The sequence below is a fragment of the Lasioglossum baleicum genome, chromosome 19 (genome assembly GCF_051020765.1).
Source record: "Lasioglossum baleicum chromosome 19, iyLasBale1, whole genome shotgun sequence".
NCBI lineage: Eukaryota > Metazoa > Arthropoda > Insecta > Hymenoptera > Halictidae > Lasioglossum > Lasioglossum baleicum.
Genome location: NC_134947.1, coordinates 5,971,932 through 5,999,508, shown reverse-complemented (window position 1 = coordinate 5,999,508; position 27,577 = coordinate 5,971,932). Strand labels below are relative to the sequence as shown.

At 45.7% G+C, this 27,577-nt stretch overlaps 1 protein-coding gene across 3 annotated transcripts in view; it reads left to right on the top strand.

The window, feature by feature from the left end:
- Positions 1–656: 656 nt before the first annotated feature.
- Daam (disheveled-associated activator of morphogenesis-like protein) overlaps positions 657–27,577 on the top strand; it is a 100,593-nt gene continuing 73,672 nt past the window's right edge. The window contains exon 1 of one of the 3 annotated variants that reach the window (XM_076443758.1): positions 657–1,275. Coding sequence is in view for 1 of the 3 variants with exons in the window: in XM_076443756.1 (XP_076299871.1) it covers positions 26,566–26,637 (72 nt within the window). In the remaining 2 variants the exon portion in view is untranslated. Of the gene's footprint in view, positions 1,276–23,361; positions 26,638–27,577 lie in introns of those variants that run through there. The other 2 variants (XM_076443759.1, XM_076443756.1) reach the window with 2 other exon arrangements.

The following is a 27,577-nucleotide window of genomic DNA, read 5'->3' as shown; positions in this document are numbered from 1 at the left end:
CACATTTTGTCAGCTTTAATTTTGTATTGAATGGTCTTATCGCTGGGACGCATAGTTTCCGAGATATAAGCGGAAAACCGAAGAAGGGGACCTTCTACGTGCCCCCTGCACCTATCACCTCCTAGGAGAAGGGATTTTCAGTATGTTTGCCTCCTTTCAGACTTTTGTTCCCCCTGATGAGTACTATACGACGGAAAGGCGAAAAAATTTGACCTTGAAGTTCAAGGTCAAGGTCAATTGTTGCGGCAAGCTTTTCTGAACAAATCTCCACCGAATATAACTTTTTGAAACACGCTGTACATGTTGCGATTGATCGGGTTCGGTTAAAATGGGATTGTAGTGATGTTTGTTTGAAATTGAAAATATTTATTCGACATGATCGGGTCAATTCTGACCCGAAGAGCAGCGTATAGACTACCCGAATGATCATAGAGCACGTGAAATTACATAGACCCGGTAATCTCGTCGAGTTAGCTCCCCCCCGAACGTATCTCGATAGGTCGAGGCGTCGCGTCGCGTTGCATCGCATCGCATCGCGCGCGGTTCGATTGATCGATCCACCCGGTGCGCTTTGGAGGAAGAGCGGATGCGTAGGAGAAGCGAGAGGTCGCGGTCGCCTAGGCGACGACGTCGTCGTCGTCGCGACGTCGGCGCAGTGCGTCGCCGTGTTGGGAGAGCCGCGCCGGGTCGTCGGTCTACACGATGGCAGGCCAGTGTCCCGACTTTTCTCGGCTTTCGCGTAGTTCCTTGTGCCATCGTCGCGTTCTTCGACGTGATCCCGACGGCGTCGTCGCGGTCAGACGCTGAAGCGTCGCGGCGACGGAGTCCCAGAACCCGAAAGGAACAGCGAAAAATCGTCACGTCGCGCGGCATGTCCGTCGATCTTGGGTGACTTGTCGTCGCCGGTTTGATCGCCGTCGACGATCAGTCGCGTCGCTTTCCACGACCAAGTGACACCGGTGACTTTGTTGCTCGTTTGTTGCTGACCAACGCCTATCAACGTTGCTACCATTCCCGTGGATACCGTTCGGCGATCCCTCTGTGCAAGTTCTTTTAAAGAGAATCCATCAGCCCACTCCCCCGTTGCTCTGTCAAGCTGATGATCCCTGACAGGCTCAACCTGGACACTTGCTTGGACGACATGCCCGCCAATCTAGGGAACAACGCCGCGTGAGAAGCTGCCGGGACATGTGCCTTTTGGACTCCTATTGATCGGCGCGTCCCGAAGCGGCCACCGGATCCTGACGTTTCGGGATCGTCGGCTACCACGGCTCGGTAACGTATCATCATCGCACACCGCGTTCTCAATCCCTCTCACCCACCGATTCGCGTTTCGCAGTCGTCGTCGCACGGAGTCGATCGATAGTAGTCCTGATTCCAGCGGCACCGTCGCCTTGAACGTATTTCATTTTTCATTGGGTCAATGCACTTCGCGTGACCCTGCAGCCGCGAACTACTTCACACGTCCACTCTGCCCCTCTGTCAAACGCGTGCCGGCGCTTTATTTTCGGAGTGCGCGCACTTCGATTTACGGTGCACCGTGTAGTGTACACGTAATTTGTTGTGCACGGCCAGCCTGACCGCCGACTTCGCGAGAACGTTCGCTGGTTCTACGCTTGCTCTTCCAAAGGCGTCTCGAATTGTTTCGCTTTGTTCAGAGACTCTGTTCAAAGATCGAACGTAGCTGATGTGTTCCTCTATGTTGGGCTAGTGGAGCAGTGTTGAAGATTGCTACGAGAACATTATCGCTTCGGGAATAGTCGTTTCAATTGATACACGAACAAAGGACATGTCTGCAATTCCATTTTACGCAGTGTTTAAGCCGAGACAGGAGAAAGACTTAGCAGTCAAAGTGTGCTTGGGAGAGGAGGTGTAGAACCTGTAGTGACATAGAGCGCGCACACAACGGAGGTTTGAGGATCGTAGCAATGAGGACTTGGGCATCAACCTAACTGACGGTTCAAGTAGAACAGCTTTAGGTAGAGACTGCACTGTCCAACCTGTCCGTAGTAGTTGGGGATGACGTTGTCGAGGTGACGTGCACAACAAAGGTTTTATTGTGCAATAAAATTGGGTCGTGACAATAGGGACTTGTCTTTCAATCTAACTGACAGTTCTCTTAGAGCAACTTTGGGTAGAGACTGCACTGTCCAACCTGCCCGTAGTAGTTGGGGATGACGTTGTCGAGGTGACGTGCACAACAAAGGTTTTATTGTGCAATAAAATTGGGTCATGACAATAGGGACTTGTCTTTCAATCTAACTGACAGTTCTCTTAGAGCAACTTTGGGTAGAGACTGCACTGTCCAACCGGTCCGTAGTAGTTGGGGATGACGTTGTCGAGGTGACGTGCACAACAAAAGTTTTATTGTGCAATAAAATTGGGTCGTGACAATAGGGACTTGTCTTTCAATCTAACTGACAGTTCTCTTAGAGCAACTTTGGGTAGAGACTGCACTGTCCAACCTGCCCGTAGTAGTTGGGGATGACGTTGTCGAGGTGACGTGCACAACAAAGGTTTTATTGTGCAATAAAATTGGGTCATGACAATAGGGACTTGTCTTTTAACCTAACTGACAGGTATCTTAGAGCAACTTTGGTTAGAGACTGCACGGCCCTAACTAAACTTTGCTTGGCTCAGCAATACTATAGTTATAGCAGTTAGAGATGATGTTGTCGAGGTGACGTGCACAACAAAGGTTTAATTGTGGAATAAAATTGGGTCACGACAATAGGGACTTGTCTTTCAACCTAACTGACAGTTCTCGGGGAACAGCTTTATTTAAAGACTGCATTGTCCAACAAGAATTTGCTTGGCTCAGCAATAGCAGTTAGGGATCACGTTCATCGAATTTGGAGGGTCATCTCCCATAAATCCTCGCCGACTTCTTTCCGCGAAGAGAATACATTGCACACTCAGCCATCAAAGACGTTACAGATCATTAGGGATCGAGCCGACGATCAAGATCCAACGTGGTCGGTGAGGTATACGCGGAATCCGAGAGGTCAAACGTCTGGACTTCTGGACACGAACGGTGGAAAGGATCGCGATCTCGTCGAGCTCTAATGCCAGGGAGGGAATTGCTGGAATTACGTAACGATGATTGACGGGTTTCCTAATTCGCAGCTGCAACGATAACGTGCCGTGTTCGATATATATCGCCGTGTAACGAGCCGGCCTCTGCTCGGCCGCGTCTCCGATGCTTTCAGGATCAGGGTCGCCGGAAGATTCTATTTTCTCCGAGGGCAGCCAAATATATTCTTACGAGCGCTAATAAGAGCCTCGGGAGTCACGTTCGAATGCATATTGTGCCGGTCACGTGACAGATTGTAGAAGTTCTGCATTAGCGGGCGGGTGGGGGGGCGCTGAGGAATCTATGTCAATGACTACGAGCACTGGAATCGACACTGCTGACCCCCTGGGACCCGCGGTTATTATACTCGGCCACCACGTTGACACATATATTCGATCCTCTTAACAATTTTTAGTTTTGCTTCTTTGGTAGATTTATTTATTGGGTTAAATTAAAATATAAATGACTTGGATAAACTCAACATTTACTTTTCGGAACTGCTCCATTAATTCATGTCGATCTATGTTAATTCTTAACACGTTTTTCTTCTAGATCGACCGCAGAATCAAAATGTTGTCGTTGTCGTATGCGTCAAATCTTGTAATCGAATTTTAAACCAGTTCCCGGTGAGCTATAGGCTTGAAACTTTAAACGTAGCTCGGAAATGGATGACAATGCAATATTGAGAAAACAAATTAAAAAGAAACTGTGCGTTCAGGAGAAAAAAGTTTTAATATTACGTAATAGTAAGTGATTGCGTTCAGCGATTCCCACTCCGCGCGCCAGCGCTCCCTACTCCGCTCCGCGTTCCCACTCCGCTCCGCGTTCCCACTCCGACTCATCCCCACTCCGACTCATCCCCACTCCGACTCATCCCCACTCCGACTCATCCCCACTCCACTGACCCACTTCGCACCGAAGGAGCTCAATCAGTGTGGTGTTCCGTTCATTCGGTTCCATTTCGGACAATTTCGGATTCCATCAAGAGACGTCGTCTCTCGGAGTCATCCTGAGAATTTCTTTAAAAAATTATTCAACAGTGAGGGTGTAACTTTAGTCATGACTCAATAAATCAGCCTCAGAAACGTATACGATATAAACAAAATGCACAGCAGTCCGTTTAGAAAATTGGATGTCATTTTTCGAAGAATAATGCAGATAATTGCTCGCAAAAAAACAGTGTAACTTCATCCCCTTTCATTTTTCTCGTTCTATTAAAACATCGATGAAAAATTCAACAATGATTTTTTCCTCGTCCAACAAGTTTTAATTTCGCTTTACTCGGAATAATTTTAATGAAAAGAATAAACGTACACGTATGCGTGACCTTGAAGATCAGTGTGTCAGATACTATGAATGAGGTTCAAAGAATGTTATAATAAAAATTATTCAACGACAATGATAACTTTGGTCACGTCTCAACGAATCACCCTCAGGAACGTATATCGTATAATTTCTAGAAAAATTAGCGTTGTTATTCTCCAACAAATTTTGATTTCGCTTCACCAGGAATAATTTTAATGAAAAGAATAAACGTACACGTGTATGCATCCTTGAAGAGGTTAATTAGCGTGACCTATAAAACAGCTTGGAGCCTGGCTTGGCGTCCGTAAGTAGGATTGCTGCAACAGCACTTCCGGTGCCCCTGGATTCTTTCCAGCCTAATACCACAGACCACCCCGGTGGCCAAGTTTCGCGTAGCACGTCCTTCAGTCAACAACGAATCAGACCAACTAGCGATCGAAAGACTGGTGCCCGAGTAATACAGACTGCTGGGACAATGGTGTCCTACCATTGTCGGCGCCGATCCACCGATACAATGGCAAAACGGGCACGAGCCTACGTGTAGAACCCGTGTAGGTAGTCACTGACATTTGAAAATGTCAGCGGGCCTCCTCGCAATGCGCTGTTTATCATTTGGGTTAGAAGCCAGTCCACGTAGCACGGATTCTGCATCGAACGGGACTAAAGTTGGCGAACTTCCCTCGTTCTGGGAACTTCATCGATCACCGATGATGGAATCCTCTTTGCGATTATACGATGCAGTCACTCGCGAAAAGATTCATGCACCGTACAGATTTTAATTGGATCAGTTTGCTATTCTTATTAATTCGTACACAGGCAACGAAATATTGAGTTTATTAAGTTCATTCAGAAATTTGAAGATTGTGAGCATTTTAGTGAGAATTGCCGGCTGCTCTTTACTTTATCGAACTCAATTTCTGACTTTCTCCTACGAATTATGATGTATTTGTACCGGGCGAGGATGCAGATCCAAGTTTCGATCCTCTAGGATCAATAGTTGAGGAGATATGGTCGCTTAAAGTTGAGCATTTTTGACATTTTACCAAAAAACTGGAAATATCCTCAACTTTAAGCGACCATAACTCCTCAACTATTGATGCCAGAGGTTCGAAACATCGATCTGCAGGTTCTCCGGGCACAAATCTTCTGGATTACATACCAAACACATCATAATTCGTTGGAGAAAGTTACTAATTTTGAGTTCGTAAACTCGAACTTGTAGATAATCGGTTATTATTTTAGTTTGAACTGCAATAAAACCTTGATCTTAGACCCTGTGGTTCCTACTATATCTTTGTGGCTACTAAACACATCGACGTTAACTCAGACATTGTTTACGCGACAATGATTTTAATAAATATTGTCCGTTCTTATTTATACGGATGTCTACCATCTTGTTGCTATGCGTACGCAGTTATTAATCCTCGACTATTTTTCGCGAACAAGAGCGAGCGATTGAAGATCAACGATTCACGCTCGGTGAAAAGGTTAAATTCTCTCGCCGGGATTTTCACATTCCCATTGCTCAATAAGTTGCCACGCATATTTAGAAAGTCACACGAGGCCGCTAAGTATCGGGAATTCCTCCCGAAAAACAATACGCCTGAACTTGAGGAACTTCGACGGTTGGGGCTAGGTTGCTACAGGCCTATGAAACTGATCGATGCTAGCGCACCGCAAGTTTGAGGTCGCTCATTCTCGATAGCTCGTTACGACCACGAAATAATTCATTGTAGCGGCTGTTCGAGCAATCTTCTACAGCGAGTCCTCTCCGCGTAAATAATAAACTATATTTTTCTCCTCGCTTTGCTATCTTTTTCTCTCTTTCGAAGCCATGTATTGTTTTCAACTTTTGTATCGACTGCAAAGTGCAATTTTTGGCTGCTATTTACCGGACGCAAAATTTCTGCCTTTCTCCTACGAAAACCGCACAAAACAACAAGAAGATCAGAGCGCGGCAACGACGAATTAACGTCCGCGGGCGAACATTAAGATCTCCACGTTTCTCGAGGAAAGTCAGCCATCGATCATCGTCCGCGGCGACCCGGCATTTATCGGCAAGACAAGTGGCCGTTCATAAACAATCGGTACCCTCCCTCCAATTAGTCAACGAGATAAATCGAAAGCGGTCCCCGTAGGTATCCGAATCGGCGATTTCATCTGTACGGAAGAGAGGGAGGGAGGGAGGAAAGGACAAAAAGGTGTAGGCACAACGGAATCCCGATATCGTCGCGAATACAAATCGGATCGGTGCGGTGCGCCTCGAGTCCAGGTTAGCCGGAGAAAGTCGTAAATTTAGAACTGGAGAGCCAGGCGGGTGATTTAAACTGACGCTTAGCGGGGCCAGCGCCGACATCCGAGCAACGATTATAGTCGTTACATCAATCAGCCCGAACGAATGGACGTATAATCTCGGTAATAAGGATCGTTCCTGCGGTAGAATCGGTACGATTCCGCGGCGGTTTCACGATCTCGGTCTACGATCGCCAGTCGTGGGTCCACCTTTCCGTGGATCGTTTTGCTTGCGAGCGGGAAAAACTGTTCCGGAGAAGATGTTTATATTTCTCCGGCTGTGATACGCGCCGGAGAAGGTAGATCGCTCGTCGGAAACTAGTAAAAGCGACCGCGAACCGCTTTCAAGGCTAACCCATTCCGTCTGGAAACCTCGTTACGTTTAATTCGTCACGGGCAATTAACAGCCAAGTTACGTGGCTTGCCCGCGAGTCACTGTGTTCAAAAATTGGCAAATCGAACAGGAAACGTCGTAATCTTCGCTTCGATGGTATTGCGGGTCGTAAGAAAATCGAAACAATTCATCAAACCGCTAATTCTGTTGTTCGGTAACCTTTTTCGAAGCGCGAAATTCTTCAGGCGACCGATGTATGCAATTACTGGGCAGTGAACGAGTCTGATCCGTCACGCTCCGAGGTGAAACGCTGTTCGGGTAAACTAGAGGGAGCCGAACCTAGACGAATGAACCTTTTTCTACAAAATTTACTGCTTCATCTCGTTCGATAGACAACTATTTGGAGAAACACTAAATTTAGAGGCTTCTCGTAGTTTTACTTGTCAAAGCTTAGGCGCACTCCCCACTCTTCGTTTCAATGGTAGCGCGGACCGTAAGAAAATCGAAACAATTCATCAAACCGCTAATTCTGTTGTTCGGTAACCTTTTTCGAAGCGCGAAATTCTTCAGGCGACCGATGTATGTAATTACTGCGCAGTGAACGAGTCTGATCCGTCACGCTCCGAGGTGAAACGCTGTTCGGGTAAACTGGAGGGAGCCGAACCTAGACGAATGAACCTTTTTCTACAAAATTACTGCTTCATCTCGTTCGATAGACAACTATTTGGAGAAACACTAAATTTAGAGGCTTCTCGTAGTTTTACTTGTCAAAGCTTAGGCGCACTCCCCACTCTTCGCTTCGATGGTAGCGCGGACCGTAAGAAAATCGAAACAATTCATCAAACCGCTAATTCTGTTGTTCGGTAACCTTTTTTCAAGCGCGAAATTCTTCAGGCGACCAATGTATGTAATTACTGCGCAGTGAACGAGTCTGATCCGTCACGCTCCGAGGTGAAACGCTGTTCGGGTAAACTGGAGGGAGCCGAGCCTAGACGAATGAACCTTTTTCTACAAAATTTACTGCTTCATCTCGACCGATAGACAACTATCTGGAGAAACACTAAATTTATTCTTCTCTATCTGTCGCGGCAGCTAGAGACTCTCGTCGATCGAGACATGCTGCAATTCCATCATTCACGTAACATTCGTGAACGCTGTCACGCCGCGCCGGGTCGATAACGACTTCCTTTATGACATAAACCAGGCCGCGATTATGTTTCCTTTATTACGGTTGGGGGCGGGGAAGAAGGATTGGAAAAAATGATCGGCCTGTAATTAGAAGATGCAATTGCTCGTATATCGTTGGGTGTACCGGTCGACGACGCTTTCTCGAGAAAATTAAATCGCTGCTAGATAATCAGCGAGCCAGTAAAACAGATAAGATCCCGTAAAACGTCAACGGTGTTAGAACCGAGATACGACGCGTGTAAATCAATCGAACTCGAAAATAAGTTAATCGGCCCAATGAGAGAGCAATCGGATGAAGTGTTACGGCGATATGATAATTAAATCGGTGTAAACGTGAAATCTTCGAATTAGATAACCGAGTGGTGATCGGTGGAGGGGGAAACGATCGATCGTGTAGTTGAAACTGGGCCAGTGCGCGGTGCAAATCGCGAATTCTACTGGATACGTTCCGAGATGTAACGGGAGAATCCAGTTGAACGTGAAATAAGTTAATTGGATAATCGAGTAGCGATGGTAAGAGGCAAGCCACGCGTGACATGAAAGTGTTAATGAATCGGGTTACGTAACGAGTACGCGGCGCGGCGACCAGAAAGCCCGCGGAGTCTCCGAGACGAGTGGGTGGACAAGATAAGGAAGTTCCTGTCGGCGCTTTCTCCACCCGCCCCGACACTTTCGGTTCGAAAGGATGCCCGTGTCTTCATTATACTCTAACCGCTGCTGGAACAACGCGATTAAACCTATCAAACAGGTACGCTCTTGCGGTTATCGCGATTGTTCGCCAGGTTACCCGCGACAGCCTACAATCTCAATCGCCAATTTTCATTAACCCGTTACAGCGTTCTCCATTGTTCCATTCGCGTCTCTCGTCGGGCAAATCGGACCCGATGCTCGTTAGTGTTCAAGCTGCGGATGGAATTGTAAATGTTAAGAACCACAATTGCACAAACGATCAGTCGAGCAACGAATGACAAATTTTTATTTCTTTGTTTCACAATGGTTCTTTCTCATTTTTACCACGCCCAATGTTATGATGTATTTGGTACGTAATCCAGAAGATTTGTACCCGGCGCGGATGCAGATCGAAGTTTCGATCCTCTAGGATCAATAGTTGCGGAGATATGGTCGCTTAAAGTTGAGCATTTTGACAGTTTCTTAGCGGCATCAAAAATGCTCAACTTTATGCGACCATAACTCCTCAACCATTGATCCCAGAGGATCGAAACTTCGATCTGCATCCGCGCCGGGTGCAAATCTACTGGATTCCATTTCTGACCTTGTGTGACCTTGGAGGTCATTACATCTACTTTCGTATCATGTTGAATATCATGATTGATAAGATGCTGTTCAATTTCTTTGTAGATTGTAATGTATAAAATCTGAATAAGAAATATCTTGTCTAGTATTCAGCGGCGAGCGATTTCAGCGTCGCAAAATTCTGGACCATTTCGGAGGCAGGTACCCGTGTGATTAAAGCCGCGACTGGCAGCCCCCCGTTCATAGTAATTGCGACGAGGCTAATTTAATCCCGCCATGAAGATAAATCCGCAGTAAACGTGAAACTTTTTCTGCATCTGGTTTTATCAGCGCCGTAAATCACCAATGCACGCCGTTACCGATACACAAACACACACACAAACACACACACACACACACACACACACGTGACTCCCGTGTTACAAGATGGCGCGACGGGACCGTTCGATTTCCAGAAATGCCTCCCTTTATTGAACGATTAACATCCGCCGCCTCGAGTCCTGGAGAAAGTCCTTGTCGTTTTGGAGTGTGCTCGATATCAAACGCAATTTCCATTTCGCCTGCGCTTATTGCTTCCTTTCGAGGCCCCTCGAGTTTCTTCGAGGCTTCTGCCCGACGCGCTTCTCACCGCCGATATAACTTTCCGGTGGACGTTCCCGAGATTAACTGCCTCGATTAACATTTATAATATGCTGCTCCGATCATATTAGTCCTTAAAAGCTGCTCGCATTTGCAAGTCGATGCACGAAACGATACTCGATTTACGCGCCTGTTACCTCAAATCGTTATCTAATTCGCTGGAGCCGGCGACATTGTCGCTCACCTTGAAATCGATCAGAGGGACAGCAACAGGAAGCTGTTGAAATCATTCGAGATCGTTCAATGGACCTCTATCTCGAATGATTATAATATTGAATTATAAAAAAAAAGTAAAATATATAAAATATAATATATTAAAATATAATAATAATAATAATAACTTTCGTTACACACCACTATACTATGGATCTTTAAGCAAGATAACAATTTCCAACATGAAAATTTGTCTCTTGCTTTAATCGTTTCAAGAATATATCGTTTCGCCACTTCTCGGTTCACGTGTAGGGTTGAATGCTATCGATAAGGGCACATTCTTACGTTCATAATCTGCGGATGTTAAGATGTGAACGATCGTCACATCGAACCTCTCTCGTATCTCTTAAAAACATTATTTATTCGTGCAAGTGGGTTAACGCTTCCTTGTAAAAAAAAAAAAAAACAATTCACGATGCATTAAGTGGTGCAATAAAATACACATGTTCCCTTTTTAAAAACAGCGGACTCATATATGTGTCTCGAGACACATGACTTTACTCTTGACACATTTTCCGTCCCCAACACCCTACCACCTAATTCGAACTATTTCTGATCGCATGAAGATAGGGACTGACATTGAAATGGTATTTTCGAGTCGCCAAATATCTTTCCGGCAATGATCATTTTAGTCAAAGAAGAACCTATCCGAAAATTTCATCCAATTCCGAGCACGGACGTAAACGGGAACACAGGCTAAATCCGTGATCCTCTGAAACTTGGTCAACATTCTCCCGATGGGCTGGCTGATCTCGCAGTGGCAAGATGAAAGGCAGAAGACGAACGTGTTCCCACAGACCTAACACGAGCACAAAGACGAAGGGAATCCCGGGTACATCCAGAGCCTAGGCATCAGCGTCGAGGACGTAATCCCGGAATGGACAATCGGCGTAATACAGAACGGAGCACGCAGAAAGTAATGATAGCTCTCGGATGGAGGAGCCGCGCTCCGCTCGAAAATCCTCTTAAAGCAGCCTTAACGAGTGAACGACCGCGAGCTAGAGGCGGTTTAATTGGAGCCGCGATGATGAATGGCGGGGTATATGCTGGGAGAGCCTCGAGCGGCAGCTATCTCCGACCTTAAACGACGTATCATCCGGAAATTAGAATGAAACCAAGGCCTACCGGTCGCGCGTTTGTTGCCGGAGCCTTCGGGCCTTGTAATTCGCGGGGCCGTTGGACCTCGGCTGCGGAAGAGTTACGACGTCGCCGGATCCACCGGGTGTATCACGGGGATTATTAACGAGCCCTCCCCGCCGTCTTAATTAGACCAGAATAGCGGCCCTTGTTAATCACCGCTACGATTCCGCGTCTCCACAGGGCGTTCGCGGATACCGATTGCCTCTCCGTCGGGTACCCGACGAGCAGATATCGAACGAGATAATGGCAGGAATCCGGAAACGTTTCTCCACCGAATGGCATTGTATAGGATCCGCCGTGTTTGATCGCGTGATCTACATCTTTCTCTTGCCGTACTATTGAAATCGCTGCCTCGCGATTCCTATCGCAGATGCGATATTTTCTGCTCGGCACCGTAAACAAGATTTGTGCCTTTCTCCAACGAATTATGATGCATTTGGTGTGTGAACCAGTAGATTTGTACCTGGCGCGGATGCAGATCGCAGTTTCGATCCTCTAGGATCAATAGTTCAGGAGATACGGTCACTTAAAGTCGAGTATTTTTCAAAGTTGAGCATTCTGTCAAGAAACTGGAAATATGCTCAACTTTAAGCGACCATATCTCCTCAACTATTGATGCTAGAGGTTCGAAACTTCGATCTGCAGGTTCCCCGGGTACAAATCTTCTGGATTACATACCAAATACATCATAAATCGTGGGAGAAAGGCACAAGTTGTGATGTATTTGGTATGTAATCCCGTAGATTTGTACCGGGCGCGGATGCAGATCGAAGTTTCGAACCTCTAGGATCAATAGTTGAGGAGATACGGTCGCTTAAAGTTGAGCATTTTTGACAGGTAAGGGCGTCACTGCAAACTGTGAATATGCTCAACTTTCAGCGACCATAACTCCTCAACTATTGATCCTAGAGGTTCGAAACACCGATCTGCAGGTTCTCCGGGTACAAGTCTTCTGGATTACATACCAAATACATCATAAATCGTGGGAGAAAGGCACTTTTGATGTATTTGGTATGTAATCCAGTAGATTTGTACCCGGCGCGGACGCACATCGAAGTTTCGAACCTCTAGGATCAATAGTTGAGGAGATACGGTCGCTTAAAGTTGAGCATTTTTGACAGGTGAGGGCGTCACTGCAAACTGTGAATATGCTCAACTTTAAGCGACCAGAACTCCTCAACTATTGATGCTAGAGGTTCGACACTTCGATCTGCAGGTTCCCCGGGTACAAGTCTTCTGGATTACATACCAAATACATCATAAATCGTTGGAGAAAGGCACTTTTGATGTATTTGGTATGTAATCCAGTAGATTTGTACCCGGCGCGGACGCACATCGAAGTTTCGAACCTCTAGGATCAATAGTTGAGGAGATACGGTCGCTTAAAGTTGAGCATTTTTGACAGGTGAGGGCGTCACTGCAAACTGTGAATATGCTCAACTTTAAGCGACCATAACTCCTCAACTATTGATGCTAGAGGTTCGAAACTTCGATCTGCAGGTTCCCCGGGTACAAATCTTCTGGATTACATACCAAATACATCATAATTCATACGAGAAACAGGTACCCGTCGATTTTCTACGAAATTACATCCTGTATTGTCTTCATCGTCGGATATCATTTCAGTTCGTGGGTTTAGGATAATTAGAATTTCTCGCGGATAATTCGGCAATCGTGTTAATTACTGTACCAGTGCGCGAGACCGATACGAAACGGATTGCGCAACGAATATCTGTCGGTGAAAATCGCAACATCCGTTTAGGGAAGGAAACGGTCGAGGCTTTCGCTGTCCGCAACCACGGTCGCTTACCAATGATCGTATTGTTACACGACCGCATTGTTCCCTTAACAGTCGTCGGTTGTAATTCGTTTATGCGAGCCATGACAACACGGCTACGTGGTAATGCGGTGTCAAGCCGAGGGGAATATGACGAAAGCATCCGTTCCAGGGCGGCGAATATGGACGACTGTAAACGTCAATTGACTTTAACATCGGAGTAGGAGGGTGGGGATGGGACAACGAGTTACAATTTACAACGATTGTTTCGACGATCGCGAGAACATCAAAGAGAGAGATTAAGCAACGTTGACGGAAACGCGGGACGAAGCAGGCTGCCGCGTCTAATATTCTGAAACACTTTGTGTACACGGTGGAGCTGTATTAACAATAAAGACATCCTCGCCGCGACACGCTTACGAGAGGAAACACGTGTTACGTGGCGGCTATCCTAAATATTTACAGAACGCCTTTGCATAGGACGACCCCCGTAAAACGTTTCGTTAGCTACCATGAGAAAACGTCCCTGAACCACGTCATCTATTTATATTTATCTGTCCCCGCAGCGTCCGCTCTAGCGGTTACGTCGCCCCGGGCAAAAAGACAAATTGCCGCCCCTTAAAAATGTATATTTTTTTATTTTCAATCGAGAAATCAAATCATTTTATTTGAATTTTAATAAAAGCAAATTTTCTATTAATTGGGTATTTATAACACATCAATATTTTTCGAAATTTTGGCGCCCCGGACAAATGTTAGGGTTGCCCGCCCCTAGATCGGGCCCTGGTCCCCGAGCTCGTGTATCTTTTCTTCGGCGCTGTTCTTTTCCGGAGGTTGTGCACGGCCGTGCGTGCTATTGTCTCATTGCTGGTCCTTAAACTTCGATCAGCCTGGGGGGAGGGGAGGAGTGACGTCAGAGTCATCGGAAACGGGTAATAACGTTCGCGCCCTTGTCGCTGACGCCGTGACGCTCTTTGTCCCGATCCTTTTGTTTCGGACAGCGGTGCTCATCGCATCGACCCTACACGTCGAAATTGGGGGAACGCTTTGACATGCATATCATCATCCGCATATTTCGAACCGCATACGGAGCCTTTTTTTCATCAAGAGCCCGATGAGAGAGTAGGAGGTTCTGTTTTATTATTATTCGTCGAATTTATCCCGCAGTATTGACGGGAAAAGCTCGTCGAGAAAAAATTTCCTATCCGATTATTCAGATTATTATTGAGATGTAGTAAACAGATGAATGTAGAGAAATTGCGAACACAGCAATACCTCGATACTAGCACATGGTTTCAGTCTTTGTAGAAGAGGCTCTTCTACAGTATCGATTAATCACATAATCTCACGTGTGTCTAATTGTAAGCAAATTCATAAGAAATTGAGAGTGTAATTAATAGACTGCGGATCTTTATGCATTTATGAAGAAATTAGTTTGGTGAAATGTAAAACAGTAACAGGTTAGAAAAATTCAATAAATCAGTTATACCGTGTAAAAAATTGTACACATTTGTATAAAAGGAGCTCTCTCGGTCCATATATAATAATAATAATAATAATAATAATAATAATAATAAAGATTGTGTGTAATATGTTGCCTTTAACGTAACAAAGTCGTTAAGGGATGGAATCAATTTTTATTTTAGTCCCGCCCCCCACAATCAATGCAGAATAAAAACTTTGTACCTGAATTGCAACACAAACTGGAGTGAATTGGAATATAGAAAATAATGTAATGATATTTTTAAATATTTTTTTCATAAATGCATAAAATCCGCTGTCTAATAATAATGTAGCCAGTGAAGAGAAGAGTGGAGGGACAACGTTGCCAGTCTAAGTCTAGTCTCTTCAGGATCGATGGATCCCCATCCGGAGAGGTCCCTCGGAAGATTTTGACCACCCAGAACCCCTTTGCTCTCATCCCCAACGAACCTCAGAGTATCCTGTACCCATCTTCGACTATTGTCTTCCCACCCTTTGGACTGTCTTTGATCATTCTCCCCGTCCCTCTTTTTCTATCCAGCATCGTCCTCCCTCCAGCTCCCCCGACAGCCTTCTTCGATGGCCCTCCCAAAGTCTCCGTAACCATGCACAGACACCTAAGCATCCCCGCAACATCTTCGACTATTCACTTCCAACCCCTCTGTCCATTCGCAGCCTCCCATCTCTCTCGTACACCCCCATCTGCCACATTTTCACCCCTTGGATATCCTCGCTCGCCCATCTAAAACCCCTTTGGCCACTGCTCCGCTTTCCCCTTTAATGGCCATTGACTTCTAGACCCGGAGGACCCTGTGTCCGTCATATTAGACTTTTAGTAGCTCCTCGAGGAGACTTTTATTGTTCTCGTTATTGCAAAAAATCTTGCAGACTCTCCCCGAGACCTCTGCGAGCACCTCGACACGCTGCTCCTTCTCACGTGTCTCTAACATGTAATGAAAATAATAACAGCGCTGTAGGATTTTATTAAGAACCCGTAACCTTCAATTTTCCAATCAACTCTTCCAGAGGAGAAGCCCTGCGACCAGTTTACGAGTCTATACAAAGATGGCCACCAGGCTGTCCGTGCAGACAGTATAAATCGACCTGAACTCGGACCAAGCATTGCAACGTATCTTTCGCCCGAAATTGATCGAGGTGAAAAGGATCATTTTATTCGATTATAAAGGGCGTGCAGAGAATCTTCGAGACACGAAGCGACCAGAGAGTTCTCGCTCCGGGTTCTCGTACGAAATAAGATGCCGGAGCGAGAGGAGAAGGGAAATTGGGTCGGCCGAGGATCGATTAAAAACAACAATAAATTTCGTGCACGACCCACAGCTGCACGCAGGATGCAACCGGCGCGAAGCATCTCGGAACGATGAGCAAGCGTTCAATAACACGCCACGCTATTGCAGCACGCGTGTGTCCAATTCGAAGTACAGTTAGGTATGCGTTTGATAGCGCGTTCGACTGCGCGATCGTAAAGACCAGTAAAAATCGTAATAAGCGCGCCCGCGGACCGTGTATATTTCTCCACGGTATCGCCGCCGTAATTCCCTCTTTCCATCTCAGCTACCGTGCGCTGAAAGTTACATTAAAACCTGGGAACACTGCCCTGGGCGGCCACGTGGAAAAACGAGGATCGAAAAAGCCCGAAGGCTCCCGCCGCTATTCGCTTCTCGCCGGCGGACACCTCGCGCATTTCGAGTGTCAGGTCTTTGGTTTGTTGTATCCCGGATACTCAATATATAAGTATATTGATTAAGGGGGTAGTATAGGCTCGATTTGGAACTAGAAAATTACTAGAATCTTACTAGAAGAAATGGCTCGAAACATGGGTTTGCGCGCTGTCGGTTTTCGTCCTTATTTCAGAAAATTTTGGGCTGAGTGAGGGCTTATTCTAAAGAGGAAGGTTAAACGCGCTGCGCCCTGGTTACGAGGTTAACGAGATTATGTTTATAACTAATAATATGAGGGCCCAAAGTAGAGAAAAAATCTAGGAAAAAAACCAGCACATTTCAATGCATTTTTCTGTCTCCAAAAGACTTTATGACTTATGAGATGACCAGGGCGCAGTGCGTTGAACCTTCCTCTTTAGAATGAGCCCTCACACAGCCCAAACTTTGCTCAAATAAGGACAAAAACCGACAGCGCGCAGACCCACTTTTTCGATCGAAAATGTTTCGAGCCATTTTTCTAGTAAGATTCTAGTCCCTTTCTAGTTACAAATCGAGCCTATACTACCCCCTTAAGTACAAATTCTAAACAAACTACGAATGAGGGTTCTGTAAATTGGGGGTTGTTTTAGGTCTAATGGTGTCGGTAAGGGATGAATCATGGGGATGAGGTTCAAAGATGAGTAATGGTAGATGGAATGTCGAATTGAAGATAGAGAGACGAACTGAAACGTTTGGGTTACATGAGTGATTAACTAATGCTAGAGAGAATCTTATTCGTTGGTATACAACAGGGTGCAAGAGGTGTTCCACAACTGTCGTAGGATCGTCAAACGAACCGCTATGAGATTCATAGCGATACTAAACGCGGCCAGTCTCCGGTAATAGCAGGAGCTTTTACAACCGAGAGCACCGTTTCATTCGCCACGGTATTTCCGATTTGATTGCCGGTGGATGTCCTCTCGCGGAGGGACGGAATAAATAACTCTCCGGACATAATGTTGTCGACCGAACGAGCCTTTGAAGATGCGGTTCGATCGAGGGGTATCGGCGACGCGACAACACCGCAGGGGCTTCCCTTAGTCCTGGCCCCGAAGGAGCCAGGACGAGTCAATAACTATCAGGCGATAAACCGGTGCCTTCTAATCAACGTCTGGCCGACCATTCGTTAGCGAAACTACACGATAAAATCGATAGGCCTGCATCCCGACAAGAGTAGAGAGAAAGAGAGAAAGAGGGAGAGAGAGAACGCCATGTGGGCTATCGGGAACAGCTGTCAGCTCCCTGCGCGAGTATATCGCGCGCCCTTAAGCCTCGCTCACAACGGCCCGGCTCTTTCGCTTGCCTCTCTATTACCCTATTATCGCCGTGAACGTTGTCCTGGAGGCGGCGTGAAATTCTATCCTTATTGATGAATATTCAACGAACGCGATACCGTCACGTTACACCGGGTGTTTCGCAAAACACGATCTCCCCAGTTGCATAAATGGAAGCGATCTCGGCGCTGCTCCACCTTTCTTCTGTTGGATAACTTCCCGGGCAAAGTTCTTCGAGGAAAGATAGCTGAAGTCATAGTAGCTGTACGCTGCAGTCGTGCGCTACAGGCCTCGAGCAATAGCAGTGGGCGGGACACCAGTTATGACCTTCATACTCTTTCAGAAAACACTCTGTGCTTTGTTGATCCTCTTAATATGTTAGCACTGAGAAAAGGATTTAAGGGGGTAGTATACCCTCGATTTGTAACTAGAAAATACCTAGAATCTTACTAGAAAAATGGCTCGAAACATGGGTTTCGTACTGAACGTTGTTTGACCTTATTAGAACAAATTGTGGGCTGTGTGAGGGCTCATTCGAAAGAGGAAGGTTAGACGCAGCGCGCTTTTCTCACGAGGTTAACGAGATTATGTTTATATCTAATAATATGAGGGCCCAAAGTAGAGAAAAAATCTAGGAAAAAATCCCGCAGATTTCAATGCATTTTCTGTCTCTGAAAGACTTTTTTGGCTTATGAGATGAGAAAAGCGCGCTGCGTTGAACCTTCCTCTTTAGAATGAGCCCTCACCCAGCTCAAAATATGCTCGTATAAGGTCAAACAACGTTTAGTTCCGAACCCATTTTTTCTAGTAAGATTCTAGTTATTTGCTAGATATTTGCTATTTACTAGAATCGTACTAGATTTTGGGTCGAAAAAATGGGTTCGGAACTAAACGTTGTTTGACCTTATACGAGCATATTTTGAGCTAGGTGAGGGCTCATTCGAAAGAGGAAGGTTCAACGCAGCGCGCTTTTCTCATCTCATAAGCCAAAAAAGTCTTTTAGAGACAGAAAATGCATTGAAATCTGCGGATTTTTTTCCTAGATTTTTTCTCTACTTTGGGCCCTCATATTATTAATTATTAACATAATCTCGTTAACCTCGTGAGAAAAGCGCGCTGCGTCTAACCTTCCTCTTTCGAATGAGCCCTCACACAGCCCACAATTTGTTCTAATAAGGTCAAACAACGTTCAGTACGAAACCCATATTTTCGACCCAAAATCTAGTAATATTCTAGGTATTTTCTAGTTCCAAATCGAGGGTATACTAGCCCCTTAACCCTTTTGTAAAATGTAGCGGGTCACTCGGCCTCGAATTTATACGAAATAATTATTTGTGGACCTGGATGCAGTTTTACTATTTAAGGTGGGAAAATGTATCGTAAGTGGTAAGGTGGGATTTTCAAGAATAGAAAATGGTCTGAATTGAGACCCCGAAACGTTGAATTAAATTTCATGTGATATTTTTGCAAATTTGCTTATTTTTTCCAATTGATCGCGCCAGTGCGCCGATAACATTAATTGTAATTCGCCAGTTGGTTAATTTCGATTACAATTTATTTCGTTACCACGCGAAGCGAGCTAGCAACAACTCCCCTCTAGTTATAAATAAAAATTATGATATTATTCTGCGAATTTCATGTGACAAACACGAATAAATGAACCATGAAGCAGTAGAATCTTACTAGTGATCTTAATGAGAATCTTATTAATCTCATTTGGAAAATGCACTTTGAAAAGAAGCTCGATTTTTCGCACCTGTGGCTGTGCCCAGCTCACCGTAGAGTGGGTGTGTAGGTGGTGCAGATAGTTTCCGCGTTATTGGATCTGAGCTGGCGAGTGGTGTGTATCTGGTGTGCGATAATCCCGTGATTCATTCATGTCGGATATCGACCGCGAGGTGGTGAGCTCACGTGCTACGTTTCACGTGACTCGTGCGGACCGTGTGGACGCGGCAGTAGGATGGACCGGTGCACAATGGCTCGAGTGTTCTCTTTTTGAGTGAGTCAGGAGTCCCCCGAACGACGACGACGACGACGTCTGCCAAAATATTGTACATATACGTATGCTGGCGTACAGCTCGCAGCTCTCAAGAAGGCGAGACAATGACGTCATTCACTGGAATGGGACGATAAGGAGACCGGAGGCGGCCCGGAGGTGGGACATTAAAGACCCGATCCCCGTGAAACCCAGCGACCAAAAAGATGAAAACGTGTCGCAGCTGCGCTGCTTGATAAACAAGAATTCTCTCCACCGGTCGAGCACGACATTTTTCTTCTCTTCTTGGGCGGAATCTGATTAAAAATTTCGACGAGAATCCTAAATCCAGCCTCTAACGGGGGCGTATATTAATTCTATGAGCGGCTCACATTTCCGAAGGTTGTTCAACCTTCTGCTGGAGGTGAGTCAGCAAAGTGCTCGACTGATAAGTTTCCTCCGATAGTTATTTTCTAAAAGTATTACTCACAGCCTGTGTGTCGTTGACCCTGCATCTCGGGGCCGAAGGTCGTCCACACCCTACGGTTTAGCTTACAATTAGTTCGCGTCATAGACTCGGAGACTAAACACGCGGAACGAACCAGAAACTGATACTTCAACATCTCCGGGGCTGAACCAACCGCTGGAGAATAATTTGTCCGGCGGATGTCGACTGCTGTTGCTCGACAGAAAAATGTCGAGGCTATCGGCGTACAGTAAAAAATTGAGGGTTTCTGGCCTGTCGACGATAATTGGGCTGTTGATAAGAAACATATTACCCACAAGACTGTGCAGCTTTCTAGGGCGGCACTAAACTTGTTTGTATTCAATGAATTGTTACAAATGCAACTGATTTCCATATCACTTTCTCGCAGTTGTAGAATCCTTTTTGTACTGATGACTTCTGGCGTGGCAGCAGCTCTTCGAGTGTGTAATAGACAAAGTGAAGCCACTGGAAGACGGCAAAAATATTTGGTTAATTTAACGAAGCAGACCTTGTCTATAAACAGAGAAACATAAAGACTTTTCTGGTGCACAACCCAATAGTTCTACAGACAGCTGCTTCCAATCTCCTAGCCTCAATTCTAATCGCAATAGGCAATTTCTACCGATGCCACTGCGAATCAAGAATGTTAAGGTACAAAAATGCTTGAATTTTATTCTCTCCGGGCGACTCCCAACGGGTTTCCCGTGTTCTCCACCTCCGTTCCTCTTTGGAGCGAGACGCGGAGAGTACACTAGTCCCGGCTAATCTTTTCAACAAACACAGCCGGGTGTGAAAAGACCGTGTGCAGACCTCTCGAGACGAAACAATGACTCCCGTGAACGCGGAATCAATAACAAGGCGCTCGACATCTCGAGTTGCACTCGCAACACCCTATCGCTGCGACAACACCGACCCGCGAGGATTGTTTCCGGAATTCTCACCTGTTTCCGAACCATTCTAACACGATTTTTCGCCGGAAAATCGGAGAGTGCTCCGATCCGACCTATTCCCTGAGAAAACCGTCTTTCCTCTGCTTCGTCGAAGCATGACCCAGCTTCCCCGTGGGGTTCTTCTTCTTCTTCTTCTTCTTCATCCTCCCTTGGAATCCCGACTGAACTTTCTTGGAAAGGTTGAACGCGTCCCTTTTATGGGATGTTCATTTGGCCGCACTGCCACTTCACCAGACCAACCGGCAACCCTTGTTAGGAGAAACCGGCATCAAGGACACCGCTGGTCTCGCCTCTTACTTCGTTCGAACCGGCGATGCTACTCACCTTCGCATAAAGATGTCCTCCCCCCTTTCCTCCTCGCGAAAATGATCGTTCAAAAGTTCTAGAAGGCTTTCTCTAAATGTGCCCACCACTGTGCGAGTGTCAGACTGGTTAATAATCATTTATTCGTAATTGTACAATTTTAATAACTCGCATATGGCGGTCAAGTCGATATTGTACTAATTTATACCGCATTCTTCTCTTTTATCTCTTTATACAATTTCGTAGATCTCCACTCTTGATTGATCTGCTCGAACAGATTCATGCTCTACGCAAGACACTTACGCGTCTCAACGACGTTCTGACGTCACGCGCCACGTAGCACGTGACGTAGTACGAAACTGGGCCCGCCCCTTCCACTCTGACCAATCAGCTTCGCGTTACTGTCGCGGCACTTCTTACGAGGCGCGCACAGTACAAACGGTAAAAGATAACTACGTTTCCATTTGTTTGTTTCTATTCAATAATGATTCTACTCAATCCACGAATTTTTATTTGAACGTGATCTTGGAAAAGGGTGAAATCAAAGTGTAATTACAATCTCCAAAGTATATTCACCCAAGAAAAATACTATTTATATTTATTTATAAAAAGTATTATTTTTCCTACTTCGAGAACTGTACGAATTAAGGAAATTGCTTATACCAGATCATTCTGTATGAATTTCTATAATAAGCTCAAGTGTGGTTATTCGGGATTGTGTTTCTTTGTATAAAAGCATCGTTATAGTTCGTCCTTAATATGTTTGTATTATAAAGACATTGTTATAAATTATCCTTAATGTTTTTGTGTAAGAGCATCATTATAATTTATCCTGAATATTTTCGTGTAAAGGCATCGTTAATATTTCAATGAATTTTGGAAAGAATAGAAGCTCATTAAAAAAATGAAGGCAGAACGCGTTCACCTTTTACCAGGAAAACCGACTGAAAGGATCAATGAACCTCGTTACTTTCTACCGCTCTTCAATTATCCCGTTGAGCTCCTTCCATTGTAACATTTTAATGCTTATTAATAACTTTTCATTTCCATGCTCATTTCTCCGTTTCGATTAGCATCACAAAGCGCGCGGGGATAATTAGTTTGCAACGCACTTATCCAACAAAGCGTTTCCACGGTAGTCGCAATCGAACGCGGCGGCGGCGGCGGGTGAAACTCTCGATTTGAATTCAGTTACGCCTTTCATAAAGACCGCCTTCGCCGAACGAGAAAGTGTCGGAAGCTTTCAGAGTATATTCTTCTTTTAGACGTTCGCGTCTAATCAACCTTTCGCAATTAAAAAGAACATAGGAAGTGAGAATATGCACTACGAATTCGCGTGCACAACTTGGTTACGCGTGTCTCTCACGAATTGACCTTAAACAGAGCGCATAAAATTGTTGAAGTAGCCCGTCAACTTGCATATATGTATACATATATATCAACAGTGCAATGACTATGCCGTTGTATAACAGTCAGGTTTGCAAAAGATGTCATTGCATTCTTGAGTCGTGAAATCATCGAGTCGGTTTTTCCCGTTTCGAAACGCGTATCTCCAATAATAAATCTTTTATGAATTTACGAGAAAAATTATTAGACGAAGTATGCAGCAGTGAAACAATTGAATACATTAAAAAATGTCTGTATATTATTTTCAATTGATTGGAATGATTAAAAAAAGAAAAACATTTATACTGCGAATTATAGGGAGTCCCAAAAATGTATTTCTTCTTTCTTCTACGAATTATGATGTATTTGGTATGTAATCCAGAAGATTTGTACCCGGAGAACCTACAGATCGATGTTTCGAACCTCTAGGATCAATAGTTGAGGAGTTATGGTCGCTTAAAGTTGAGCATATTCACAGTTTGCAGTGACGCCCTTACCTGTCAAAAATGCTCAACTTTAAGCGACCATATCTCCTCAACTATTGATCCTAGAGGTTCGAAACTTCGATCTGCAACCGCGCCGGGCACAAATCTACTGGATTACATATAAAACACATCATAATTCGTAGGAGAAAGGCTGAAATTTCGAGTCCGGTAAAGTAAAGAGCAGCCATCTATTTGATATAGAATTAGGGGTGCGTCAAAGTCGCCACTAGGGCTGTAACTTTTCCGAAGCTTCGAAAACTTCGAAGCTTCGAAGGATTCGAAGGAACGAAGGGAACTTCGAAGTTTCGAAGTTTCGAAGCTTCGAAGTCTTCCAAGTGCTCGAAATTTCAAAGTCTTCGAAACGTATGAAGTTGTAACTTATGAGTTCCATACCATGTCACGATTTTTGATAAATAAAAATATTAACTTTCAGTCACCGGTGACAGACGGTGAACTTTCCGTTCTGATTTTTCGTAATTAAATTAAATCTAAAAGAGTGCATTCTATTAATAAATTTCTGGATCATATCACGAATGTACTTAAAAAATAATACTTTGCAAACAAAATTTTAATGAGTTTTATTAAATTCGGTGAAATCGGATATCGCGGACTAAATGAAAAGAAAGGCAAGACAGGCTTGGCGCTTGACAAAACTCACGTATTCAGTAGGACTGTAACTTTCCTTCGAAACTTCGAAACTTCGGAACTTCGAAGCTTCGAAATCTTCGACCTTCGAAGGAAAGTTACAGCCCTAGTCGCCACTCGAGTGCGTAGGGTTAACTTCTGGAGAAATGGACAGGAAAACATATGGAAAAGAGACAAATATGCAGAGGAGAACGTGACAAAAAGAGCTGATCTTTTTAGCGTCGAAATTGGAGCATCCCTCTGGATCGAAAGGCGTCTGGACGCAGTCACTGTCCCGTTCGTCGACGAAATCACGACCGTCACGGCTCCTGTCCCTAATTGCCGTCAATTGCTGGCAATTGTCAGGCTGACCCTCCTGTGACCGGCTGCAATTTGCAGCTAGGTCGCGCGTCATCGCCGCTCGTCGTGCAAAATAGTTGTGCACGCGCTGTGTTCTCTTATTCTCTCTCTCCCCTCGTCTCTATCCCTCTTTCTCTACGCTCGCATACATAATTACCGTCGCGGCGGTTCGCGTGCGAGTGCACGCTTTGTAATAAACTTTGGCGGTTTCCTTTCGCCGCAACGCGGCCACCAGCGGAACGCGTCGATCGAGACGCTCGGGGAATATCGCAATTTCTGCGTTCCTCTCTGCAATTTGCCGATTCACCAGACCTGGGAATGTCTGATTGCGTATTCGCCGAAGAAAGAAATCATTTAGGGAGCCGATTAACAATTTTCCAGATTAACAATTTCTCCGCTTGAGAAACGTCCAGCATGTAACTGCCAACAACGCAAAAATTATGTAACAATGAAACACTGTGATATTCGGACAGTTTTAAAAGGAAGATCACCTTTTTAATATCGGATCATACTTTGGCTGAACTCGTCGAAATAATAAAAGAAGTTCGAAAAGACAGCCTGACTACTTTCGTCGCTAAAATCGAGGAGTATTCAGGATTTAATTACAATGTGAATGCTACACATAATTGAATGATGAATGTACCTTGAAAGTGTCCAAGGTTTCAACTGGGAACCTTGAGGAAGACGAAGAAGAAGAAGAAGAAGAGTCCTCTGGCTGAATTTACAATAAAAGAATTTTGAAAAGGTTTCCAACCGACCTAAGAACATTCGTCATTAAAATAAAATTCCGCAGAACAACGCGGCTGGAAGTCTCCTCCAGAAGACTAATTCGGAAGAACAATTGGGAAACGTCCACAGCAGATAGCACAGTTGGGAGCGACCGCCTGCCAGAAAGCATTCGAGTAGATCGATTTTTCGAAACCGAACCAGAGAGGAACGACCCTCGAAGAAGGAATAGGAGGCAGTGTGCCCTTACGAATTAATAATCCCAGTGCCCGGATCGATTATTATTCCATCCCACATCGGAGTGGAGCGTGTCGTAACACCTCTCTGCGGCACGCAATCCCTCGCAGCCTGAAAACAATGCCACGAAATCGATCCGTAGAGGCATGCATCAACGCCTATGCATTATGCATCTCCCGGAACCGCCCTAATCGCTCCGACATCGCCGCCCCCGGCGTTCCTTTCCCGGGCCCCGGGAGTATCTCCACCACTGCCCGCAGCAGCCCGTGCGTGTACGCACTCTCGCCACGCTCTGTTTACCATTTTCGAGGCACGGTGTGCGAGAACCTGTAGCGAGGAAGAAAGCTCGCTCGTGGCTGAAATTCAGCCGAACGGTAGGCGAGCCGTGAGGAAAAAACGGGACGGGGAAAAAAGGGAGGCGCACGACGAGGGCTCGCGAGAGGAACAGAAAGGAAACGGGAGCAAAGGGGGAGAAACGACGACGGCGGCTGCCGGTCGAAATGCGTATGGGCTCGTTCGATGGTGGGGCTGGTACGGGGCAGATGTTTGGTCCATGGCACGAGGGCTCCCAGTCCCCTATGGGGTGCCGCGCCATAAACTACCCTCCTACCCGGCCGATTCTTTCCCGTGTAGCCAGTAGCCCGGGCCAGGCCTCTAGACGCGCTCGCTCGGTTCTTCTGTCCCCTGTGAGCCAGGCTTAACGGCCACGTGACACGCGGTAACACGCAGACACGCGTGCCCGATCGACGCACACAAAGCTCTCGCAGAATTCGCCGGAGACCGCTTCGGGCCGTGTCGCGTCGTGCCATACCACGTGGTGGAACGCTTCAAGACTTCCTCTCTCTCTCTCTCGGATCTAGGATCGTCCGTTTAAGTGAATCATCGTGGTGCGTCGTGTCGACGAGGATGAGTGCCTGTGTGTCTGTGGTGTCCTCCCAACTAGTCACGTCGATCGTCAAAGGTGTACGCGAGTGAGAAGCCCAAGGAGGGATCCCTCTTTTCTGGATTCGGGTTAAATTCGTTCGCGAGGGTGAGCCTTCAACCGAGCGCATTCTTGCGCACACCCTCTAGCAGTGGTGCGGAGCCGGATGGGGATGTCGTTCAAGGCGAACCACCCCGATAGAGCAAGCATCGAGAGGACGTTGAACGTCAGCTGCCTCGGCGAAATCGATGTCCGGCTGCCCGATGAGAACGGCCCACGACAATCTCCACAGGGCCAACCCCGCTGACACCCGTAAGTGAGAATCGCCTTTTGTGTCGGCTATTTTCTAATGTAGACGATACGACGCGACAATTGCCACGAGGATCCGACCCGCTCTGCCGGATGTCTGAATATATTGGAGATGATTAGGCGAGCATACGCCGCAACGGCCCGCACCGGCCCGATCTACCAGTCGCCCGAGACATCCATCGAGGTAACTCTGCTCACGCTTTCTTTCGGCGAATTCATTCTTCTATTTCTTCTTTCGTGAACTTCGTTACTTCTTTTCAATGTTTCCAGTTGAAGTTCAAGGTCAACTGAAGGTACATTGTTACAGGTCGTTGAATTCGTCCTTTCAAGGACTGTGATCTAGCAATACAAAAAATATACGGTGTTATTTGAGAACCTCAAGGTCACCTTGACATCTAGGAAAACATAGGCCTTGAAACATTTGAACTGTGTTTCTCTAATTAGCCCGTCGGATACAATAAGTTTCATTTGAAACATTTTCCGATAAAGTAAATAAATAATTATTTTTACTACCTCGCCCCTGAATACGATCGATCTAACACTCAGAACGTTAAAACGCACAATTTTTCCGAAAGAATAGGAACCTAACTGGATAAACAAAGAAACACAACATAACCTCGTTTATAATGCTGACCAGAGAAGAAAGCCATAGTCATCCGCAACGGGTATTATTACGTGAAAAGTGACGATGCGCGTCTCGAAGGTTTCACAGCAGAAACTACGCCCCTTCGTTTAAATAAAAATCCTTGACATAGCCTGAGCGCGCGCGCAGAATTCCATCTGTTCGAAAAATGTCACACGGTCCGATTATGGAAACATCCGGAAATAGCTCTCGCCACGAAACAAAAAAAAAAAAAAAGAAAAAGGGACGAAGCGTTGAAACGGAAGGTGGTCCACGTGTTCGCCAGCAGACGAAAGCAGTCACGTACGAAGCTGAAGGGAATCGGATTTGTCCGGAAACGTTGATGTCACCGATCGGTGTCCGCCCATCGTCATCGAGTTTCACGGTGCAGTCACGTCGGGAAATACCGCAAGTCAGACGCGATACGTCGCGGGACGCGTCATTTCGTTGCACTCCGCCGGAGTATACAGAGAGAGACTGTAGCACGGGTAGAGATCCTCTC